Genomic DNA, 22043 nt, shown 5'->3' with positions numbered 1-22043 from the left:
AAAAATATTATACTTGTTTCTTTTTGAATAAAAATAACTCAAATAATTATAATTATTTATTTATGCAGTATTTTTTTTTCTTTGATGTTAATTCAAATTACACTTTTTGAGCGTGGTGACCGATAAGAAAACAAATTTTTTCCTTTTATTGAATAAATGAGAAGTTAATATCGTTAAAAATATTTTTATTATCTTACAATACATGTAGGCTATTCAGGAATTTTTATCATTGAAACAATAGGTTTATAGGTAACTGAAATAAGAAACATAAGATTGAGACTTGATATCCGGTAAATATCTGGAAAATACCGCGTCAATTGTGGTCCCATATTTTGCTGTGGATTCTTGTGGATCATTATTCATTTTGAAATTTAATTTTTCCGAAAGAAATGTAGTCAAACGCTCTGATTTATTATCAGCGAAGTTGATCTATCAATATTTCAACTATCAATGTTTTTTTTCTAAAGTGTTGATGTTTTCTATCGATATTTTTTAGAGACGATATATCGATACTCGATAATAAAAAACTAAAACTATCGATGTTTTTTTTCAATATCGCCCATCCCTAGTGTGGCATTATAAAGATATGATAGATACCTATACAACTATATCGCGTGCCAAAAGGTAAAAGGGCGCATTGCTACAGGTTAGTAGGGAATTATGCTAAAAGGACACGAAAAAATTTTTTTTTTGCCATTAGCTTTGAAATTTTTCGAAACGTCAAGATCTGCAAAAAAAATTTTAGCATCTTCGAGCTGAAAGGGCGTACCTCAAGACATACGCCCTTTTAACTTTTGAAAAGTGGTGCCTAAAGCTAAAAGGGCGCATAGATAAAAATTCAAGGTTTAATTCAAAATACTGACAAATAGTTTCACAAAACAAGTTAGATGAAGAAAACAGTCTCCTACACTTTTTTTTTTTTTTCAAAATTTATTAAAGATAAAATCGTTAAAAAAAAAAAAAAAAAAAAAAAAAAAAAAAAAACAAAATATCAAATCTTCAATTAAATAAAAAATTTTCAAAACGATTATAAAAAATAAAAATTTACTGACTTTTTCTTCAATTAGTGTTTTGGATTATGGATCCGTCATAAATCAGAATAATATGAAAAAAAAAAAAAAAAAATCCAAGCTACTTAAAAATAAAGAAATAATTATTTTTCTCCACAGTAAAAAAGAATTTCTTGCCACAAGAAATATTTTGCATTATGAATTGAAGAGAAAAATTTTTCTCGCCTAAAAACTTTTTTCCTCGTTTGAAGAAAATTTTTTCTCACTCCAACAAAAGTTTTGATTTCACTTTATAATACAAAAAATTTCTTGGGTCAAGTAAAAATTTTTTTAGATCAAGAAAAAATTTTTTATCCCAAGAAATCCTTTTTTTTGTGTAGACATATTTTTAACTTTAATATTGAAGGTAAGTATTAGTTGAAATATACCTTTATGACTGCAGCATTTTTTTTTTTTATTTTTAGACTTAGACTAAGCTTTTTGATGAATTTTTCAGAAAAAAAATACGCCCTTTTAGCTTTTGGTCACAAAATTTTCAAATTACTAAAGCCAAAAGGGCGCATAATTGAAGACATACACCCTTTTAGCTTTGGGAAAACAATGTTGGATTTTTAAGTGTAAAAAATGTTTACTAATCAATCGGCGATGAAAAAAAAATTTAAGCGCCTTTTTACCTTTTGGCACGGGATATACATTTCACAAACAGCTGCTCACGTATTCGTCTGATTTCGGAGCAGCTCGTCTCGATCCGTACGAGCTTCGTACAGTCGTACCATATACATACACGTTAAGCGAACGCTTGGCCAAGCTACATGGTAGGCGGAGTGGGGGGTGTTAGGTTTTATTTTCGTTACGGAATATTTGATTCCGTCGCCGCGCTCAAAGCACGCGATAAAAACTAGGCAATAGCTTAAAGAATTCATTCTTTTAGAATCATCTATTCTATGACAATGATACTACTTGTTCATAAAAATAAACTTCATGTCCAGATAAATATTTTTAAAACGAACGAAATACCCACAGAATATTTAGTTTAATAAGAAATGAATAGTGATAAATACACTTACACCACCAAATTATTATATTATTATATTACTTAATTTATGTAGGTTTGTCATGAAGAAAGCACAGTGTTTTTTCAAATTTTTTATTTCTCATTGTCCGAAGAATATCATGAAAAATAACCTCTATTTCTGCACTACAGAGGAGGTAAAGATGCACTGATTTATAAATATATATAGTCGAACCACACATAATACGAACGAAATAGATGTTATCATTTGTATATACATATATACTCTCACACAAGCATCACATCATGGTATTGTGACAACATTTGTCTTTCATACGTAAACGCTTCAGATAGCATATACTATACCATTTCAGAAAATTTACAATCCAACTATCGTAATTTTTGTGGCTTGTATTGTAAAAACATAAAGGCAGCACTGTAAATTAAGAGGAAGATTAAAGGAATAAATAGTATAATTAAATCTTATTTTTTATTCTTTCACTATTCACGATAGTGAGATTGTAATATTTCTTATTGAATTTTATACAACAAACACAATGAAATTATGATAGTGAATAGTAAAAAATCTTTTAAAAACTGTAAATTTTCGTATCATATGTTTGAAAGTTACAGATAATAAAAGTATAGTCCAGGATTACGATGGTAATATTGGAATTTTTCGTCGATTTTTTTTCCGTGTATGATCTCCTTTTTGCAAGCCATTTTCATCGAAATAATTATTTATAGTCATGTCCAGTTTGTATTTATCGTCTGTTATAATACAGTAAGCTTTTTTTGTTGAGTTTCCATTGTTAGAATGCTCAGAAGGAAAGTTCGTTTTCAAGTATCCAACTGTTCCTATTTAAGTTTAAAAAAAAAGTCAAGTTGATTACTTTTTTTCTAAAGAAAAAATATTATTCACAAAAATAATAATCATAAAAATAAAATAACTATTAGTTATAATGAAGTAAAAACTTTTTTTTCTATTCTGTAAAAAAAAAAAAAAAAAAAATAAAAAAAAAATTAGATCAATCTGATGTTTATTTTTTTAGTTATTGTGTTTATCGGCATCTGTAAATCTTGGAGGAAATACCAGAATTTTTTCATTATTTTTCTAGATAATTTTATACTTACGAAAGCTTTTTGGCAAGTGAGCAAGCGCTATTTCATGAAGATCAATTGTTTTAATATTTTCATCATCTACATTCTTAATTTTCTTGAATTCCATTTTTTTTCGGTCAATTTTACCTAGGTTTTCTATGTTCGTATATCTTTGAGCAGTGAATTCAGCACCGGTGAATTTCCTGTGTTATAGTTAGATGCTTTTTTGGCCTTGAAGTTTTCAAGTTGAATAATCTATCATTAATAATAATAGAAAAAAAAATAATAATAGTAATAATTGTAATAGTAATAATAATTACTACATAGAAATATTTGGAACAATATAAAGGCACAAATTTAAGTCAAAACCTCTCTAACGATAGCAAATTTAGTAGAATAGTAATAATAACATTAAGAAATTTTATCAGAGATATGACTGAAACAAAATTTTTCTAATTTTCTTATTAATATAGATAGTAGTAATAAAAAGAAAAGCAATCAGTGATGAACAGCAACCTCTTTTTCAATTCTCGGAATTTCGTCATTCCAAGCATTGACTTGAATTGTTACTCTATCGCCAGTACTAATTAAGAATTTCAAAATATGTTTATTGTCACCGACAGATTTAACAGATTCGAGGCTATCAAAATAATCAATAATGTCTCTGTAAGTAATTTTTATTTTTTAATTTCATTTGATTACAAAGCCAAAAAAACTAATTGTTAATGGCAAATATATATATATATATATATATATATATATATACACATATATAGACACATATATTGAGACAAATCGCTTTTTCTCTTTGCGAGTTTAACCAGTAGCCACCAGAATTCGCTGGTTGAACCATGGCTGAGGCTGGCGTCTAACAATATTTGATTTTACTTGGACAGAGCAGTGGGCTGGGGTTCTTGCAAAGCAAAGACCCGCACTTATTCAAACACGGCAACGTATGTAAAACTCACTAACTTACCTCACGGCTTATGACTTATCAATAGATCTCTTATTGTTGACGAACTTATCAATTCTCACTTAATTAATAATACTTTTATCAAACTTTTGAAGGATCTTACCAGTAAAATAGGATATGAATAGGATGAACAAATAGTAGGTAAAATGAATGATTAACAATATGTGCAAGTTTATTGCCAATTATAATAATAAAAATTACTTACAAGGAAATGCAAGCGCAGGATGTAATGTAGAGAGATGTGTAGCACAGTATAACTTTATATTACGAGTATCTCGCCAGTACGTATAGTGATAGCTACTTAAACTAACTTTACTTATAAAAATTAATAACTAAACAATAAAATATAAGTACAAAGTAATTGCCAATAATGTATAGAATATCGCAAGTTAATTGCCTGAATTACAATTAGGTTTTTGCAAGTAAATTGCCGGAAGTAATACTGAATAATTAATATATGAACGTCTGTACGCTTATTGATCCAGGATCGAAGTGATTGACCAATAATTGAGGGCCTGGGACTCGCCTCTGAACTCTGTCCCCACTTCACCTTTACGGTCATACGTCAACGTGAAAATTAGTCATGTGACCACGGCACTATGACTTGTGTAGTTTCAGACGGCAACAAGACGGGGAGAAATGGAAACCGCAAGGCTGAGGACGACGAAGACAATTCACATTGTTTCAATATATATATATATATATATATATATATATATATATATATATATATATATATATATATATATATATTGTAAAGTATGCGAATGCGCAAAAAGAATCTGTTTTAGGTGTGATGGAATATTAACAACTAAAAAAATACACAAATTATAATAATGAATAAATTAGATAGTTATTAACATTATTTACACTTAAAACTGTGAGAAGATAATATGAAAAAGCGAATGCAATAAAATGTATACGCGATAGCGAATGCAACCAAGAATAATTATATTAAAGCAGAGTGGTTTTAGAGTATGAGGTTGTACTCTTGAATATAGGAGTGAAAAGACCTGGAGAAAATGTAGTTGGAAGCGACGTGGCCGCTTTGTGGTGACGTGGCAGCCTCGATGTATAAAACGAATTTTCTCATTGGCTCAAAAGTGCGTCAACGGGAAATAGTTAACCACCAATTTTCCTGATTGGTCGGCTGGTAGCGGGGCTCTCATGCCAACTTGATCCAGCCATGAGCTAGAAATTGTATGTACCGGGCCCAAATATCGAGTGACCGGGCACTATTCTGACCTTGAAATCAGTAGCGAGTTCGGCAACTCACGGCTGTAGCGGAAATTCACGAAGCTTTTCAAATTACCTAAGCTCGTGACTGAACATATATATATATATATATATATATATATATATATATATATATATATGTAGCGTTGCTACAATAACAGTAGTTGAGCTGGGGGAGTTCACTCCCCCCGATAAAACAGATTGTGGGTTCTAGTCCGGGCTGAGTTACCGACGGAGGGTAACCTGCCGATGGCTGGTAGATACACTGGCGGTCGGTAGGGCCTGTTTTACCGACGGTGCGCTGATTGACAGTCGGTAAACTCTGATTTGGTAGTCGGCAAGCTCGTATTAGCAGTCGGTAAGCTCTGTTTTACCCACTGTATATCATTCCTGAGCTCATTTTCGGGTACTTTTTGAACTTATGGAGGCCATTTTGAGCTCATGATATAGCTCTGCCGGTTGAATTGAGCTCGTTTTCGACTAGATGTAGCTTGAAGTCTGTTCTGAGCGGGAAATATTGAAACAAAAAAGACTTCGTGATGGCGATCAAGGCTGACGATTTCCAGTCTATCAGCTTTGAGCGTCATCACAAAGTACATCTACATCTCCATCTGGTTTTATATATTGAAACTGGGGTGTGTAAGGGTACATGCGAGAAGGTTGCGAAGTGCACGCCATCTATTGGTTTAGTTTCCCCCACTCTTTTCTTGCATATTGCGTCATCTAACCGGTCTGGACTCGTTTTCCTTTGTTTATGACGTCATCTAACAGGTTTGAACTCGTTTTCCTTTGTTTGTGACGTCATTCGACAAGTTTGAACTTGTTTTATAGTTTGGAGTGGGGGATACTGGTCTGAGCGCTGAGCTCGAGAGCTCGCATTCAGTCAGTCTACGCTGAGAAGAGTTGAAGTGAACAGTTTGCGTGCCAAAGCTTGTATTTATGGCTGAACTAACTGAGAGTGAAAAGATTTTTCTTCACAATAATTACCCTTTTGCGGAAAGTCTTGAAGATCTTATTGAAGGGTTTTTCGGTGACGTTCCTCCTCCAGAGTCTATCGGTAAATTTATTGACGATATAATCGCGTTCGCAAAAAACACGGAAATAATTCACAGTGTTCGATTAGAAGCATCGTGTATAAGCTGCCACGACAGGAGGATTTTATCCAGAAGATTATTAAAAACTACGGAAAAGTTGGTGAAACTGGAAAAACGTATAGCAGAGAAATAATCACGATGAGTCGTTCGTCAAGGTAGGTAGTAATTATTTTTTTTAATAACCTGCATTATAGTCGTTTAATTATAATAACCAATTAATTTAACTTCTTTTCCAGACCCCATGTGTGTACGGATGTATGCTTTCATGATGCGCAGATCGACTTCGAGGATGTAATGGACGACGACAACGTTAATGACTTTGATCGTCATAACGAAGAACGAGAAAAATTGAATAAATTGGCCAAACAAAAGAATGAAATTGATCTACAAGTGAAGCATTGGAAGAAATTATTACTTAGCTTCAAAGATCGCTGCGAATACGAACAGGCTTGCCATAAAACTACGTTTATGCTAACCAAGCTATTGTTTAACGCTAACAAACAGCATGGACCTAATCGTTGATTTTGTGGGTTTCGAGATGCCTGATGGCAAGTTTGTGGTGAAAGAACTGTGTGCTGTTGATATTTATGATAAAGTGGGTACATATGGACTTGCAAGATGTGAACATTGGTTGTTTGAACCACCTTTGGATCAAGTCGATGTTGCTGTAATGCAGAAAAGTGTTGATCACTGTGGACATCAACATTCAATATCATGGATAGCTGGTTTGCTACCATATGAATTATTGAAAGAAATTCTTGAAATTATGGTCAAACATGCACGATACTTTTACGTACAAGGTGAATGGAAGAAAAAATGGCTTGAAGATCTAATTGACACTGCTGTTCCAATTATTGACTTGGAAAAAGTGAGATTTTTCTCACTCTATCAAAAGAATGATTTCTTGAAACATCAATGTCCATATTATGCTTATCATTTGAAGAAATCGGATACTTCATGCGCATTTCAAAATGTCCAAGAGTTCAAGAGATGGTTCTGGCATTTTTATGGAATTCAACCAACCTACGAAAAGTCAGTTCAGATCTTCAATCAATTGAAGAATTTACTATGTATGGATGATCGTGATATAGCATGTCTTGATGATACATTTATCCTCGAAAATGCAGCTCAGCAAATCGATTTCGTTTGGCACAAACTACCAGAAGAATTAAAAGAGAATGAAAAATTAATGGGCTATCAAAGGTGTCGGGATCATTATATATTCAACGATGATATCCCCGATAGCTTTGCATATCCATTTAAAAAAGATTGCTCTAACTGTAGTGCATTGTTTTAGATTAAGAAAAATATCTATAATTCATTATGTATTTGAGGTCATGTACGGCTAGAATGTATATTTTTTAGGTAAGGAAAAAAAATACTATAGTTTATGATGTATTTGAGGTTATGTACGACTAGAATGTATATTTTTTAGGTTAAGGAAAAGACTATAGTTTATTATGTATTTGAGGTTATGTACGACTAAAATTTATAGTTTTAAGTTAAGAAAAAAGACTATAGTTTATGTAGGACTAAAATGTATATTTTAGGTTAAGAAAAATATCTATAGTATATTTAAGGTTATGTAAGACTTAAATGTATATGTTAGGTTATAAGTAATAAAAAAACACTATATATCAATATAAAAAAAAGTTTATTTATTTATAGATGTAAGTTTATTAATTAATACAGGTTCAATAATTATATTTAATTTATTAATTCTTTGTTTAAATCGTTCTCGATCTCTGGCTGCTTACTCCCATTCGCCTCTTCTTGCTTGCTCGTGTGCAAATCTCCATACATCCATGCGATGTATGGTTGGCGTTGAATTAAATTTAACAGTCTTCATATTAGTTTTCGTACGATGCTGCTCGTAGGATTATACTCGACTATGCGATCATGTATAATGAGACAATAAGCTGATGTCTGCGCAGGAAATTGATTTGCGGATTCAAATTCCAGTCGAATGTCCACTGGTCCAGATTTTATCGATTCGTTTTGTTTTGAGCAATCGATAACGTACAGCGGCGCTTGTTCCAAAAATTTTTTCTTCGTCAGCAGTCGTTCAGGTTCTTTATTGTAGTACGAAATTTGGAAATTTATATACATGTCATACAACAGAGCATATTGATTGTTTGCAATGTTGAGATTCAAATTCCCATAAGGATAACTCTGAGAGTTTAAAAATAATTTTATGTCTCTGATGTTGCAGTGATCAAATCTAATGGCATTTTTAGTTGCGTCATTTTTTCTTGCTGTTTGAAATCCAAGTATCACAAAACGTAGTTTCTCAAGCTGCGTAGAAGTTTTTACTGCCCAAATGTGCTTTGAAGTATTTGGCAATAGAGGATACTCGTACAGCTCCCAAGCACGAAAACTGATTGAGATAGCTGGATCACTTGTGATATAATTCAAAGCTTCAATTTTTTGTTTATCAGCCATAGTCACATATGGTACAATCCACTCGATTTTTTGCAGCGTAATTTTAACAGCTTCAGCATGAGCTCCAGCAGCAGGTGTGGCCACAACGTAGGCATTCAAATCAGCATTTGATCTTATTAATATTAATTCATGCTTTGCATTGATGACAACTTTTTGGTAATCTTCAGCAAATCCAAGCAAAAGACTCAGTGGTATAGATACATCAAAGTAGCCATTGTCATTGTGTAATTTGTTTACAGCTTCATCTACAATCCAGCCTGAGTTCTCGAGTGTATTTTGTTGAGCAGGACTCAGTGATGTGTATCCTTTCATGAGACTTGTGATACCGACATTTTTATTACGATCAATCTCAACACCATTGAGCTCGTAGCGTAGTTCTTCAAACATATGACAGACTGTCATGTTGACCATGTGAGTAGTTGCACTTACAGCTGTACCATCAGACTTTGTGAATTTTCCGTACACATGTAGGGTACTTTTACTTGGAAGTAGACACAAATCTTGATGTTGAACAGCAATTCTTATTTCATCGCTGTTGTTGAATGTTGATGAAGCATACGGGAGATGAGCATGCACTTCATAGTGCGCAATTGACTCATCAAAAATAATTTGTCGTTGAATATTTAAGATTTCCGCCGCCGCCGCCGCCATGGTCGTGTACACGTCAAACAACAAAAATAAATTTTTATTTTCTTAATTTTCCACGTAATTTTAGTCCGAGGCTCTGTAGAAACTGAGCGTTCTGATGTGTTAACACCTTGTGAGGTACTCGGCGACTGATGTTGCTCGACCATGTTGCTATCTTTTTATAGCCAGCACCACTTTTTGTCTCATACACAATACCCATTATTTTATAGACTTTATATGCAGTCTTATGGTTATCGTCTCACCTCTGAAATTAGCCAGTTTTCCGTCTTGATCGACAATTCTTAGTCTGAGATTTTGTATTGCTTGTACGGCGATTGGAAGATAAATGACGTGAGATGACAATTCAACAATCTTATATCCTGGTGGTACACTTGGAAAAAATTCATGAATTGTGTGAACTCTGTGCTCATTTATGTAAGCACCTGATGTAATGTTGCACTCAACTCTCAGAGCATTGAGTTTTAATATTTTCACTGGTAAATCTGATGAGTGAGTTTTATGTGGTGTCAGCTTTCGGTTTGTGAATCCCAGTAGTGTACCAATAGAATCTTGGGGTGTAAAATTCACAAATTGATCACATTTAATTTCACTTCTCAATTCATTATTATTGGCTTTTATGCTGATGCTAAGTCTTTGTAATTTCTTTTGAATGTATTTTTCAATTTCAGTGATTTCGTAACTTCCTGTTGGTATTGTCAAGACTCTCTCTTCAACAGTTTCATATTTTCCAGCTTCTATATTTTCACTCATTATATTATTATTATTATTATTATTATCTTCAGTTACTGCGACATTGTCATCAAACTTTGTAATTATTGCTACATTTCTTTTAGCTCTTTTCTTCTTGACTATTTTTTTCTCATCAACATTATTTTTATCATTTGTATCAATTTTTTCGATATTAATATTATCCACAGGATAAGAGACATAGAATTTATTAGCACCAACATCAATATTGGGTATTGAATTAAATGTTAATAACTCTACAAGTCCCAGAACATAATTTTTATTTGGTGATAATTCAATTGGAGGGAAATAATTGGCCTCCAACACGGATGTGGATCCTGTCAGTGTTAATGTTATAACGTTCTCTTCTATTTCGCGCGTCCCACGGCGGAGTGTAGTTGGCGCTGAATAGCCGTTATGGCTCTCCGTTGGTCGAAAACTGAAAATAAAAGAAACCCAGAACCAAATATCCCACCTGGAGATGCCTTGAACCTCCCTGGACTGGCTGCTCTGCTCAGGCTGGGTTAGAAAACCTAGTTGGGCGCCAGTTCGTGTGCCCCACGAACAAAATTAACTCGAAATAACACAACGGAGAAAATGAAAATGAAAATAAAATAAAATGACAGGATAGCGATTTCAGATTTAGGAAAAAGGATAGCAAGAAAGATAGCAGTAATTAAAATAATAAAATTAAATAAATACCGGGTTGATGACCATTTGTTTTAATTGTCCATTGATTAATTAAAATAATCAGCTCAATATATGACGCATACTCACATAAATAATGTTCAAAAAAATAAATCACTTACAAAATAATAATAATCGTATGCGCATATAAAATTAATTCAAACGATAATAATAATTCCTAAACAATAAATGTATTGTAAAATAAAATCCTGATACTACTCAATATTTCACTCGCACATGAAAATAGACCAAGATCATAAAATAATTATTAACGCAAATAATAGAATAATCACTCGATAACTCAATTAAAAAATAGCTATAATGATGATTCAACTTAACAATAATCAATACCTCAAATTAATGCTAATTAATCCGCAAATTAATAATACTTCTTAACCAATACTCAAATAAATAATAATTAATAAATCATTCAGGAATAAAGAATTCGCCAAATAATAATTAATTTTAAGCAATACTCCGCTGAATAATAATTAATAATTCAAATCAAATCAATGATAATTTATAAATAATACTCAGATACTAATAATTTCTAACTCAAATTATTAGTAATCGATACGCAAAGTACTAATATTTCTTAACTCAGATTAGTAATATTTCATAAATTTTATCAATAATCATTCATAAATAATAATCACCATACTAAAAATTTATAACTCAAAAAAAAAACATTAATACTCAGCGCTGTGTACTGTATACATATATACATATATCAGACTATCGCAGCCCAGTCACATATGATGGTAATCACGTGACATAAAATAATAATAATAACACAAAATATTTCTTCACAATAGATATTCGCTATTTAAATAATAATAAATAATTGTGATTACAATTTAATCATCCACCGGGCTCGATTACTACTCAGTTTGTTATATGCTTGTACCAATCTACCGGTAAATAATTTCCATCTACGTGTTATCCGCACGCTTGCAAATGGCCACCAACGCGGGAAAGCAAAGTTACACGCCAATGAATTTACCAAAGGTACTTACAGTCGTCGTTGTAGTACAAACGGCGAACAGGCTCCATCGTCAGTTTTCTTACTATCCAATGGGTTTCAATAAAACAAATATCACTCTTCGATATTAATTAATTCAAACTCGATTTAAGTATCAATGGTTATATATATATATATATATATATATATATATATATATATATATATATATATATATATATATATATCAGTGCAATATCACTTAAACGAAAGTTATTATGCAGCAGCACACCTTGCCCGTACAAATGTTTATCCACGTTTGACCATGGCAGCACGTGAGTTTCATGCCGGCACCTCAACCGGCCATATTTTATATATGCATCTCAGTTTAACCCATCGGAGTAATATCTGTGTCGCATGTTACTTCCAAATACTACCAACGATAACATTGCCAATTCCCGACGTCAAATGCCCAATTACTTTTTATTTTACTAGTTAACAGTAATTTAAATATCTAAACCCATTAATAGTGTATGTAAAATAATTATAAATTTCATTGATAATTTAATAAATTTGTTGCTGACAACTGTTGCGTCGCCGCTCATGCGCCGACCAACCACAATAATTACAAGCATATAAATAAAATGAATAATTACCTTCCAGCCTCATAAATTATACTTATAAACTCAACCTAATCGGTAATTTTTGCTGATTTCAGTGCAGTTTTCACCTAACTAATTAATTAAGCACAAACAATACAATAATAAAAATAAATGTCAAACATAAAAAAAATAATCATAAAATTAATAAGTGTAGAGACGTGTGAGCAGCGTGTGCTGCCATCTGTTGCTCACCGACCTGATGTGAGACTGCCACGATATTTAAATATCGTGACAATGTGAATGACTCAGCCATGACTGATGTGCTTTACACAAAGACACATCAATTTATAGTTGTCCTGTGAGAAATTTGAGACATAAGTGTCCGCATATAATTGTATCAAAATCCTGATATCTTCTGTGATTATATTTTACGCTACCAACATCGAGATACTCCATAAGATCTTGCGGTGGTTCTAAATTACCAAAACTGTCAAAGTAAACAACTTTATCATTAATTTTCTTGTATGCAACCCAATGAGTACCAGGTCCAAATTTATCATCAAGATTAATAATAGCTGATTCGTTTTTTCTCGGACCAGTTTTAGGTAAATCATTTCTCATAAAAACACCGCGAAAGTTTGGAATTTTTAGAGCTTTAGCGTATTTCAATAAGTCGATGTTTGTAAGTGGTCGATGCGGTAGCTCTACTTGTTTTTTGACTTGCATCCTCTGCCTACTGGATATGGTCTCAAAAATAAACCCATACCACGTCTGTAAGGTCTCAAGTATAAACCTTTACCCATAGATATTTGCTCCATTTTCAAATTATGACGTTTGCTCTCTTCCAATCGATTTTTAGCAGCACTTGCATCATTTACAGCTTTCGCTATACCAGCAGCACCCCCAGCTAAAGCTCCTGTTGCACTCAGGCCGGCAAAAAGTGGTATTAAAAATGGTAGTACACCACCAACTTTGGATGGAACCGGTAGAATTCGTGGCAGCCGAATATTTTTTTTCCCACCAGATTTTTTAACAGCCTGACGAGCTCCTTTCAACGCCGTTTTAATTGGATCACCTCCAGGAGTCATGGAATTTTTGGCAGCTGTGACAACTTGTCTTAGTGCTACTTGTTTCTTTACACTAGTCTTTCTCTTGCTAGTCTTCCTCTTGCTAGTCTTTCTCTTGCCAGTTTTTTTCTTAGTAGGCTTTCTCTTACTAGGCTTTTTCTTGCCAGCTGTTCTCTTCTTCAAACCCATTCCGAATCTTTTTTTCATCTTCATGATTTTATTGACACTCCACGCAGCAGCTTTTTCACCAATACCAGCGCCTTTTGCTTGATAACGTTGCCACGCCTTCTCAGCAAGTATTTGATCAGCCTCGTGACGTGCAGCCAAATTTTCGCGATTATACGAGTATGCGATATCGTGTTCTTTACACGCAACGTCCAGAGGATTAATTCCGGGATCACCACGAGCTAATCTTTTGGCTAGTTTTGTACCTGGTCCACAGTACTGGTATCCAGGTATGTGTAGTTCAACTGGTAGCTTATTAATTAGACTGTTTATAAAACCTCGACCACTGGTCTTTACACATGTGCTCTCCATAGTAGCAGCATCATGACTGACTTAAAATGATATAAAACCTGGTACTTATAGCTCGCTGAGTGAGTTGTTGTTGTGATCGCAAACTGACAACATGGAGTTTAAAAGTCAAGCAGCCAAGTTACCAGTAATAAATTTTGATCAAATTGTTCAAGGTACCGGAGTGAAAAAAGTTAAGAGACACGGCGCTTTACTGCCAAACAGTGTACGCGCTATATTTTGTGGTCCATCAAATTGTGGAAAAACAAATGCTCTGCTCTCACTCATCATACACCCCAATGGCTTGAGATTTGATAATATTTATCTCTACTCAAAATCTCTGAACCAACCGAAATATAAATTTTTAGAATCACTACTTAAACCAATAGAAGGTATTGAATTTTTTACATTCAATGAGCACGAAAAAGTACTGAAACCTGAAGATGCAAAACCAAACTCATTAATGATATTTGATGATGTCACTTGTGAAAAACAAAATCATATCAGAGCATACTTTTGTATGGGTCGACATAAAGATGTTGACAGTTTTTATCTCTGTCAGACTTATACACGTATTCCTAAGCATTTGATACGTGACAATGCAAATTTTATAGTTCTCTTTCGACAAGATGAAATGAACTTGAAGCATGTGTATGATGATCATGTAAATACTGACATGTCATACAATTTATTCAAAGACTTGTGTTCTGCATGTTGGAATGATGTCGATGGTAAATATGGTTTTGTCGTGATTGACAAAGACAGTGAACTAAATAGTGGTAGATATAGAAAAGGATTTGACTGTTTTATTAGTATAAATTAAGTTGTACTTGATAAATAGTCATCAGAGATTAAGTGAACTTTAACCCATCAACATGAAGACTGAGGAGCTTTCAAAGCAGAGAGATGTTTTACATCAGATATCTCAGGCTAGTGATGCTATCCGACGAAAGCACAGAATGCTCAAGTTGGGTAAAGACACAGCTGAGAAGGCAATGGGTGAAATGTTCAAGCCTATTGTTACACCTCTGCAGTGTCTAGTCGTCTAAGCATAAAGTCAAACAAGAAATCAAGCAAGAAGTCAAAGAAGAATTTAAAGATGATAATCCAACGGTGAATAATGATACAGAGTTTGATGAAGCCAGTAATTATGATAGTATTATCTCTGAAGATAGAAGTGGGACTCTGGAAGGAACACAAGTATTTCCTGCTGCATCGAGTACCCCCGCTAAGCCAGTGAGCGGTGAAATAAAATCATATTTAGCTAAAGTGTACAGAAGAAGTAAAGATATTGATATAAGATATGGTATTCGTCGACGTTTTAATGATTTTTATATTGGTGATTCTGAAATAACTTTTGACGATAATGAGATTAGAATAAAAAAAAAAAATTACTCTGTGACTCCTGGTTTATTGGAATTATTATTTAAAAAATCGCCGGATGATTCAAAAGTCACGCAGAATGATAAAAATAAATATCTCGAAATTATTAAAATGACAAATACTCATAGAAAAAATTATAAACCAGATGGTAGTTTTTATGAAGACACGACAATCAAGTATAATAATTATATTGCCGATTTTCTCGATAAAAATGCAAACTTATCAAGAGGTAAAGGATTACCGAATTTCATGATTGCGAAAAAGAAAAAATCACGTATGGATTATGTCTACTGGGATGATCCAAATGAACTAGCTGACCGTCTGCGTTTACTCATGGCATCTCAAGCAGCTGGAAATCCAAGTCACACCAATGAAATCATATCAATAATCGAAGAACTACGAGAAGCGGGGATTATTTATTAGCATCTGCTGTGTCAAATTTATGCCACTTTTTGCTGACTGTTGAAGTGAAAAGAGCAAAGAAAAAAAATGAGTATCGATATATTTGGACGTTCACTACCAACTGGTGCTGTAATCAGTGGACCACCAGGACCACCTGGACGAGGATTTCAAGTAACTGTTGACGGACAGTATGATGTTGAGAGCAAGAGACTGTGTCATGTTGGCAAACCTGCTGAAGATAGCGATGCAGCAACTGTAAAATTTACACGTGATCTTGTATATCACGAGCTGTCTTTAATGTATGAGTATAAGGAATGATCAGTCTGAGATCATTTCACATTTACACTCTCAAGTGGTAACACTCGACTCTGCTGTGAAGCTATTAAAAAAAGAAAATCAAGAACTAAAAGTTAAAATTAAACGTTTAAAGTTACAAAAAGACTTAATCAGTAGAAATACCCAGCGAATAAAAGAATTGGAAGCACGAATTTTTGTCAACAATGGAGGAGGACAAGAAATCAGTAATAGCGTATGAGCTGCACAGACCAGCACACAGAAATTATCAACGTCGTCATGTTGACATACGAGCACTTGATGAAGCTTGGCAAGCTGACTTAGTTGAAATCATTCCTTATGCAACAGTGAACAAAGGAAACAAATATCTGCTAACTGTCATAGATATTTTTTCAAAGTATGCTTGGGCTGTACCGATTAAGAGTAAAAGTGGCAGTGATGTCACCAGTGCAATGAAATCTATATTTCAACTAGGTCGTGTTCCAAAAAATCTGCACGTTGACCAAGGCAAAGAATTTTATAATAAAGAATTTCAAGAACTCATGCAACGTAAAAACATCAACATGTACTCGACATTCAGCAACTTGAAGGCATCCATATATGAACGATTTAACAGGACACTCAAAAATAAAATGTGGCGTGAATTTTCTGCACGTGGTACCTATAAATGGATTGATATACTAGAAGACTTATTGGATACTTACAATAATACCAAACATCGGACAATTAAAATGAAACCTGCTGATGTAACTGCTGCTAATGAAAAAAAACTGCTGGAAAGAATATACAAACCTCTTCAAGCTCAGCAACAAGCACGAAAAAATAAATTCAAAGTCGGAGATAAAGTTCAAATCAGCAAGTACAAGCATGTGTTTGAGAAAGGTTACACACCCAACTGGACGACTGAAATTTTTACAATTAAGACAGTGCAGAAAACAAATCCAACAACGTATAAGCTCGTAGACTATCAGGATAAGCCAATTGAAGGTGGATTTTATGCAGAAGAACTCAGCAAAGTCAAATATCCAGATGTATATCTAGTGGAGAAAATTATAAAAAAACGCGGAAATAAATTGTACGTAAAGTGGCTCGGCTTCGATAGCTCCCACAACAGCTGGATTGAAAAATCTGATCTGTAAATAAACTTATAAAAATACACTTATATCTATAAAATAAAAAACAATTTTTTTTCATTTGTATATAAAAATGTTTTATTTATTTATTTACACACATATCCTTAAGACTAATTTTTACATACTTTTTTTACATACTTAAAAAACTAATTTTTTACAAAAATTTTTTCATTTTTTTTTTTTTTTTCTACAAAAGTTTTTTTTTTACAAAAGTTTTCTTTTTTTAATTGATAAATCATTTTCATCATCTTTATCATTATCATCATCATTTGATGTGAATCCCCATGGCAATGTGTCGGTTGAGTTGTCCAAAAGTTGTCGTTTGTCATCTGTCCAGCTTATGGCTATTTTGTGCTGTGCTACTGTCGTCACGTCATGTTTTGAACTTTTAATTAAGTACTGTTTTTTCGTCAAGTTAATGTGATCGTGAAGACATCTCTCGAAATCATCAAACGTGATAGTTCGTAACGTCGGACCTTTAATCCCCTTTGCTCGTTTTTTAGTGTTGCTATCATTCATAATTTTGTATGCAGATAGTTTGGCCCTAAGTCCGGTGAAATGAGTCATAATTTTCCCATTATTCTCATCTTTCATCAGACCTAGGACCTTTTTATTCGCTATCGGCATATTGTACGAATTTTGAGGGGGGTAGTCCGACGTATCAAATTTTGAAATATCACGTTTCATGATTTCGTAGATGTCTGGTACTGTAAAGTGGTAAATTAAACTTTCAGTGTCCGTGTACATCAACTTGGATTGTTGGTTTGTGAAGTTCTGTTTGACATAGTTATAGTGGAAATCATAGATAAATATTTTTGATAAATCTAAAATTGCGAACCCAGTGTAAATGGGTTTATCAAAATATACCTGGGTTGTTTTCATTTCCACTATAACCATGTCTTTGTCAAAGATAGTAAGACTATGGAAGTTAGGTTTACAAATGAGGTCTGATGCTCCATATCGACCAGACCATCTTGTAACCAATTGAACATCTTTGTGTTTCCTAACATTCTCCATAGTCTTACCGAAGACTGCGTTATTCATGAGTTTGAAGAAATTCTTCTCAAACTCATTTTGGGCAGCCTTCCTACAGTCTGTATTCTTGTCGATGTATGTCTTTAGCCATGGGGATTGCTCAAATTTGAGTACGCGATGAATTTTTTTTAGCTGCATTTCTAAATCTAAACATTGTTTTAAATTTTCACAATGAATTATGTATTTATTTTTATCATACAAAGTTGTACATAATTTGGTAGACTTGCTACCTGGAGGTAAAAAGTGCTCAGGGCACAATGGTAAATCTTTGTGTAGCTCATGTAGCTCCTGAGGATAGTGCAAGTCTACTTCTAAAATATATCCTACAGTGTCATTAGTATTTACAAAATTATTTACATCATTTAAATCATTTTCATCTACCCACTCAAATGAGCCTTTAGGTAGTGGCATACTCATTGCCGCGCCATACAAATTATTGACGTCAAAATACATCAAGTATGACTCGGGTTTTTTAACGTCAAATTCATCACCCATGTACCGATTGTTAGCCTTCGCATACCTATTAGTACACTGAGACACTCCACCTCGTATACCTTTCTCGATGAAAAGTACCATTTTGGGGTCAGTCAATAGTTCCAGTTCCACATTAGTGTACTTCAGCATTGCATCAAAAGCTAATCCGGGCTCTGTATAATAGTGCAGCGGGTCTAAGTAATAATTATTTAAACAATTTTGTCTGAAATTTTCAAATATATCAGCCAAGAGTAGTACATCAGTCTTAAGATATAGATCAGAGTACTCGCCTAATGTACTGATGTTAAATTTATTCCAGGCAAGTTGAGCAAATGAATAATTATCGTCAGTTATACCAGTATTGGATAATTTAGAAAAAAATGAATTTTGATCGGGCAACTGTTTGTCATTAAGCTTATCGATGTTTGTAATGTATTCATACGGGAATACACCCTTGCGAGTAACTAATTGGAATTTTTCCGGATCTGGATAATGAAGTTTTGTGATTTGTTTATTGTCATCATCAAGATAGGATGCCAATTTTTCTAAACTTGATGCCATGAATCTAAATGAATCTATAAAACGTAAAGACACAGATATATCATCAATAGATTTTGTAAATGAGATATATCGCTCTTTATCAATTGGCAATAATGTGACTTTACCTTCAAAAACAGTTGCTAATGATTTAATTAAAAAATGAGAATCATACCCAGATAAATTGTGAAAAACTACCGGTATTACATGAGATTTTGGATAATTTAAATTGCATGAGATGTGTGCAGGTCTGCGATAGTTACCCGTAAAAAGGCAATGATCATAGCACTTCTCTTTATCAGAGGCTATTGTTTTTTCGCAAATATGACAAACAGTTGACCGATCATGACTCGTTTGTTGCTGTTCGTCAAGTGGTTTCATGGGTACAGGATTTTTTAAATACTGCTCAACTTCAAATGCGAAATTTTCAAGTTTATTAACAAACCACTTTACGCAATCAGATGACCGATTAATTTCAAATTTCGACAAATAATTGTCATAATTACAGTGACGATAAAATGCAATGCTGTGTGGAACGTGATTTTGAATATCATCATCCCCCTGAGGCTCTAGTGTACACTCTAAGTCTGCGTAGACAACAAACGGCACCGAGTCTTTATTACGATAGTTTTTAAATTTTAATATTTTGTTTTCATTAGTGGGAAATTTCATACGGACTTTATTTAATTTAAAACAGTCATCATTGTGATTATTGATAGATGTTTCTGTTTTAAAGTGACTTAAACATCGATCACAGAAATACAATTTGCAATGCGTCTTAGAAATTTGATTTTTTACTAATCGCGATAGATTTTTAATCAAGGCAAAATGATAAACAGGCTTATAATTTTTATAATCATTCTCATTAAACATATTCACATTAGCGTTCGCCTGCACCATTAAAAGATGAATTTTTTTTACATCAGACTTAGAATTTTTACTTAAATATAAAGGTATAATTGTACTTTTTTCATTCCCGAAGCCGTTAAATTCTGACTCAATCCCGTATACATTGATTGACAAATTATTTAACGTTTCAAATTTTGGAATATCTTTCGGGGTAATTGGAAAATCAATACCAGAAGACTGCACGTTTCATCTGGATATCTTTGGGCAGTCTAACAAAAGTTGATGTTCCAGCTTGTAGAGGAACATATCTGGACATTGTGATGACCAAGCTATGGATCTCAAGTAATCTCCACCCCGAGTCCTTTTGATTGAACTCTTCGACCTTTTTTAATAAGTTCTCGTTGACATGGTCAGCATACCAATCAGCGAGAGATGTTGTGGGTGTAATTTCCCGACTTGTAGTGTTGAAAGATTTAGTTTCATCAACGACGTCATTAATTTTTTCATTTCTAAATTTACATACAAGTTCGACGTTGATTTTCACTCCAGCAACATCCCCCAACATTTCTTGGATTTTTTCGAAAACTAAGTCTCGAGAATCATTCAAAAATTCTCTCAAATCTGTGTGAGCAAGATTTGTGACACATCCAGTTCGAATGTTGTTCGAGAAAGCGTTATCGAGATCTTGCCACTTGATGAGCCGATGACGAATTCTCAAATCACCACCTGTAGCCAAGCCGCTGAGTTGAGCGAATTGATCACCATACCAGCACAGAAGCACTATACTTGCTTGAACGCTTCTCTTAATTTCAACACTCGATTGTGGATCTGCCAAAATAGTCTTGAAATATTCAATTGTCTCAACACACACCTGATAGCACCTCTGACAATGTTCTTCATTCACTGACTCTAACTGTAAATCATTGTATGATTGTGCAACAGAATTCACCAAACCGTGAAGTGCATCAACTAATCGCGCCATTTTTTAAACAATGTTTTTTTATCAATAGTTCACAAAAAATGTGCCGTTTGCACTAAAAAAAAAAAAAAAAAAATTAATGAGTGTCAGTTGCACAAAAATTAAAAACTAATAAGTGTCAGTTGCACAAAAAATTAAAAACTAATAAGTGTCAGTTGCACAAAAATTAAAAACTAATAAGTGTCAGTTGCACAAAAAAATTAAAACTAATAAGTGTCAGTTGCACTAAAAATAATGTCTATGCACTTCACTTAAACTAAAAAATTGTTTATAATTTTTTGTAAAAAGAAATTATTAAAAAAACTGTAGAGAACTTCACAGAGAACTTTACAAAAAACTTTAACACAGTAAAACGTCAGAGAATATTTCAGCAGAGATTCGTACTTCATTCAGAGACTCGTACTTCTTTTTTGTTGAGTATGGTCTCACGCGCCTCTTTTATAGGTGGGAAAAGGCTCATCAACTGCGCAGTAGAAAGTTCCAGAACAACCTGTGACGTCATAAATGACGCCGTAAAAAATAGATGTCGCCCCAAAAGTACCAACATTACCAAACAAAAAGTAGTGAAATCCCCCAGAATAACGTGTCAACATAACCTAAAACGCCAGATGGCGCGACGAATGGTATGACGTCACCTACTACGCAGTTATAAAGTCAAACAAAGAAAACGAGTTTATTCCTGCACATGCATGAGTCATCAGTCTAAAAATAGATCTTCTGGAACTTTCTACTGCGCAGTTATAAAATTAAACAAAGAAAACAAGTTTTTTCCTGCACATGGATGAGTCATCAGTCTAAAAATAGATCTTCTCGAACTTTCTACTGCGCAGTTATAAAATAAAACAAAGAAAACAAGTTTATTCCTGCAGACGAATGAGTCATCAG

The 22043-nt window shown here is 33.5% G+C and overlaps 1 protein-coding gene across 1 annotated transcript; it reads right to left on the bottom strand.

The window, feature by feature from the left end:
- Positions 1–8271: 8271 nt before the first annotated feature.
- LOC128668834 (uncharacterized) lies at positions 8272–9519 on the bottom strand. The gene has a single exon (XM_053742634.1). It carries the CDS (start codon positions 9517–9519, stop codon positions 8272–8274), a length of 1248 nt encoding a protein of 415 aa, XP_053598609.1.
- Positions 9520–22043: the final 12524 nt, after the last annotated feature.

Source organism: Microplitis demolitor, chromosome 10, assembly GCF_026212275.2.
Source record: "Microplitis demolitor isolate Queensland-Clemson2020A chromosome 10, iyMicDemo2.1a, whole genome shotgun sequence".
In the NCBI taxonomy this organism is placed as follows: domain Eukaryota; kingdom Metazoa; phylum Arthropoda; class Insecta; order Hymenoptera; family Braconidae; genus Microplitis; species Microplitis demolitor.
This window is presented reverse-complemented; position numbering and strand designations above follow the sequence as displayed.

Excerpts from the sequence above, each read along its gene's own strand:
- LOC128668834 (XM_053742634.1), bottom strand. The coding sequence starts at position 9,519 with ATGGCGGCGGCGGCGGCGGAAATCTTAAATATTCAACGACAAATTATT.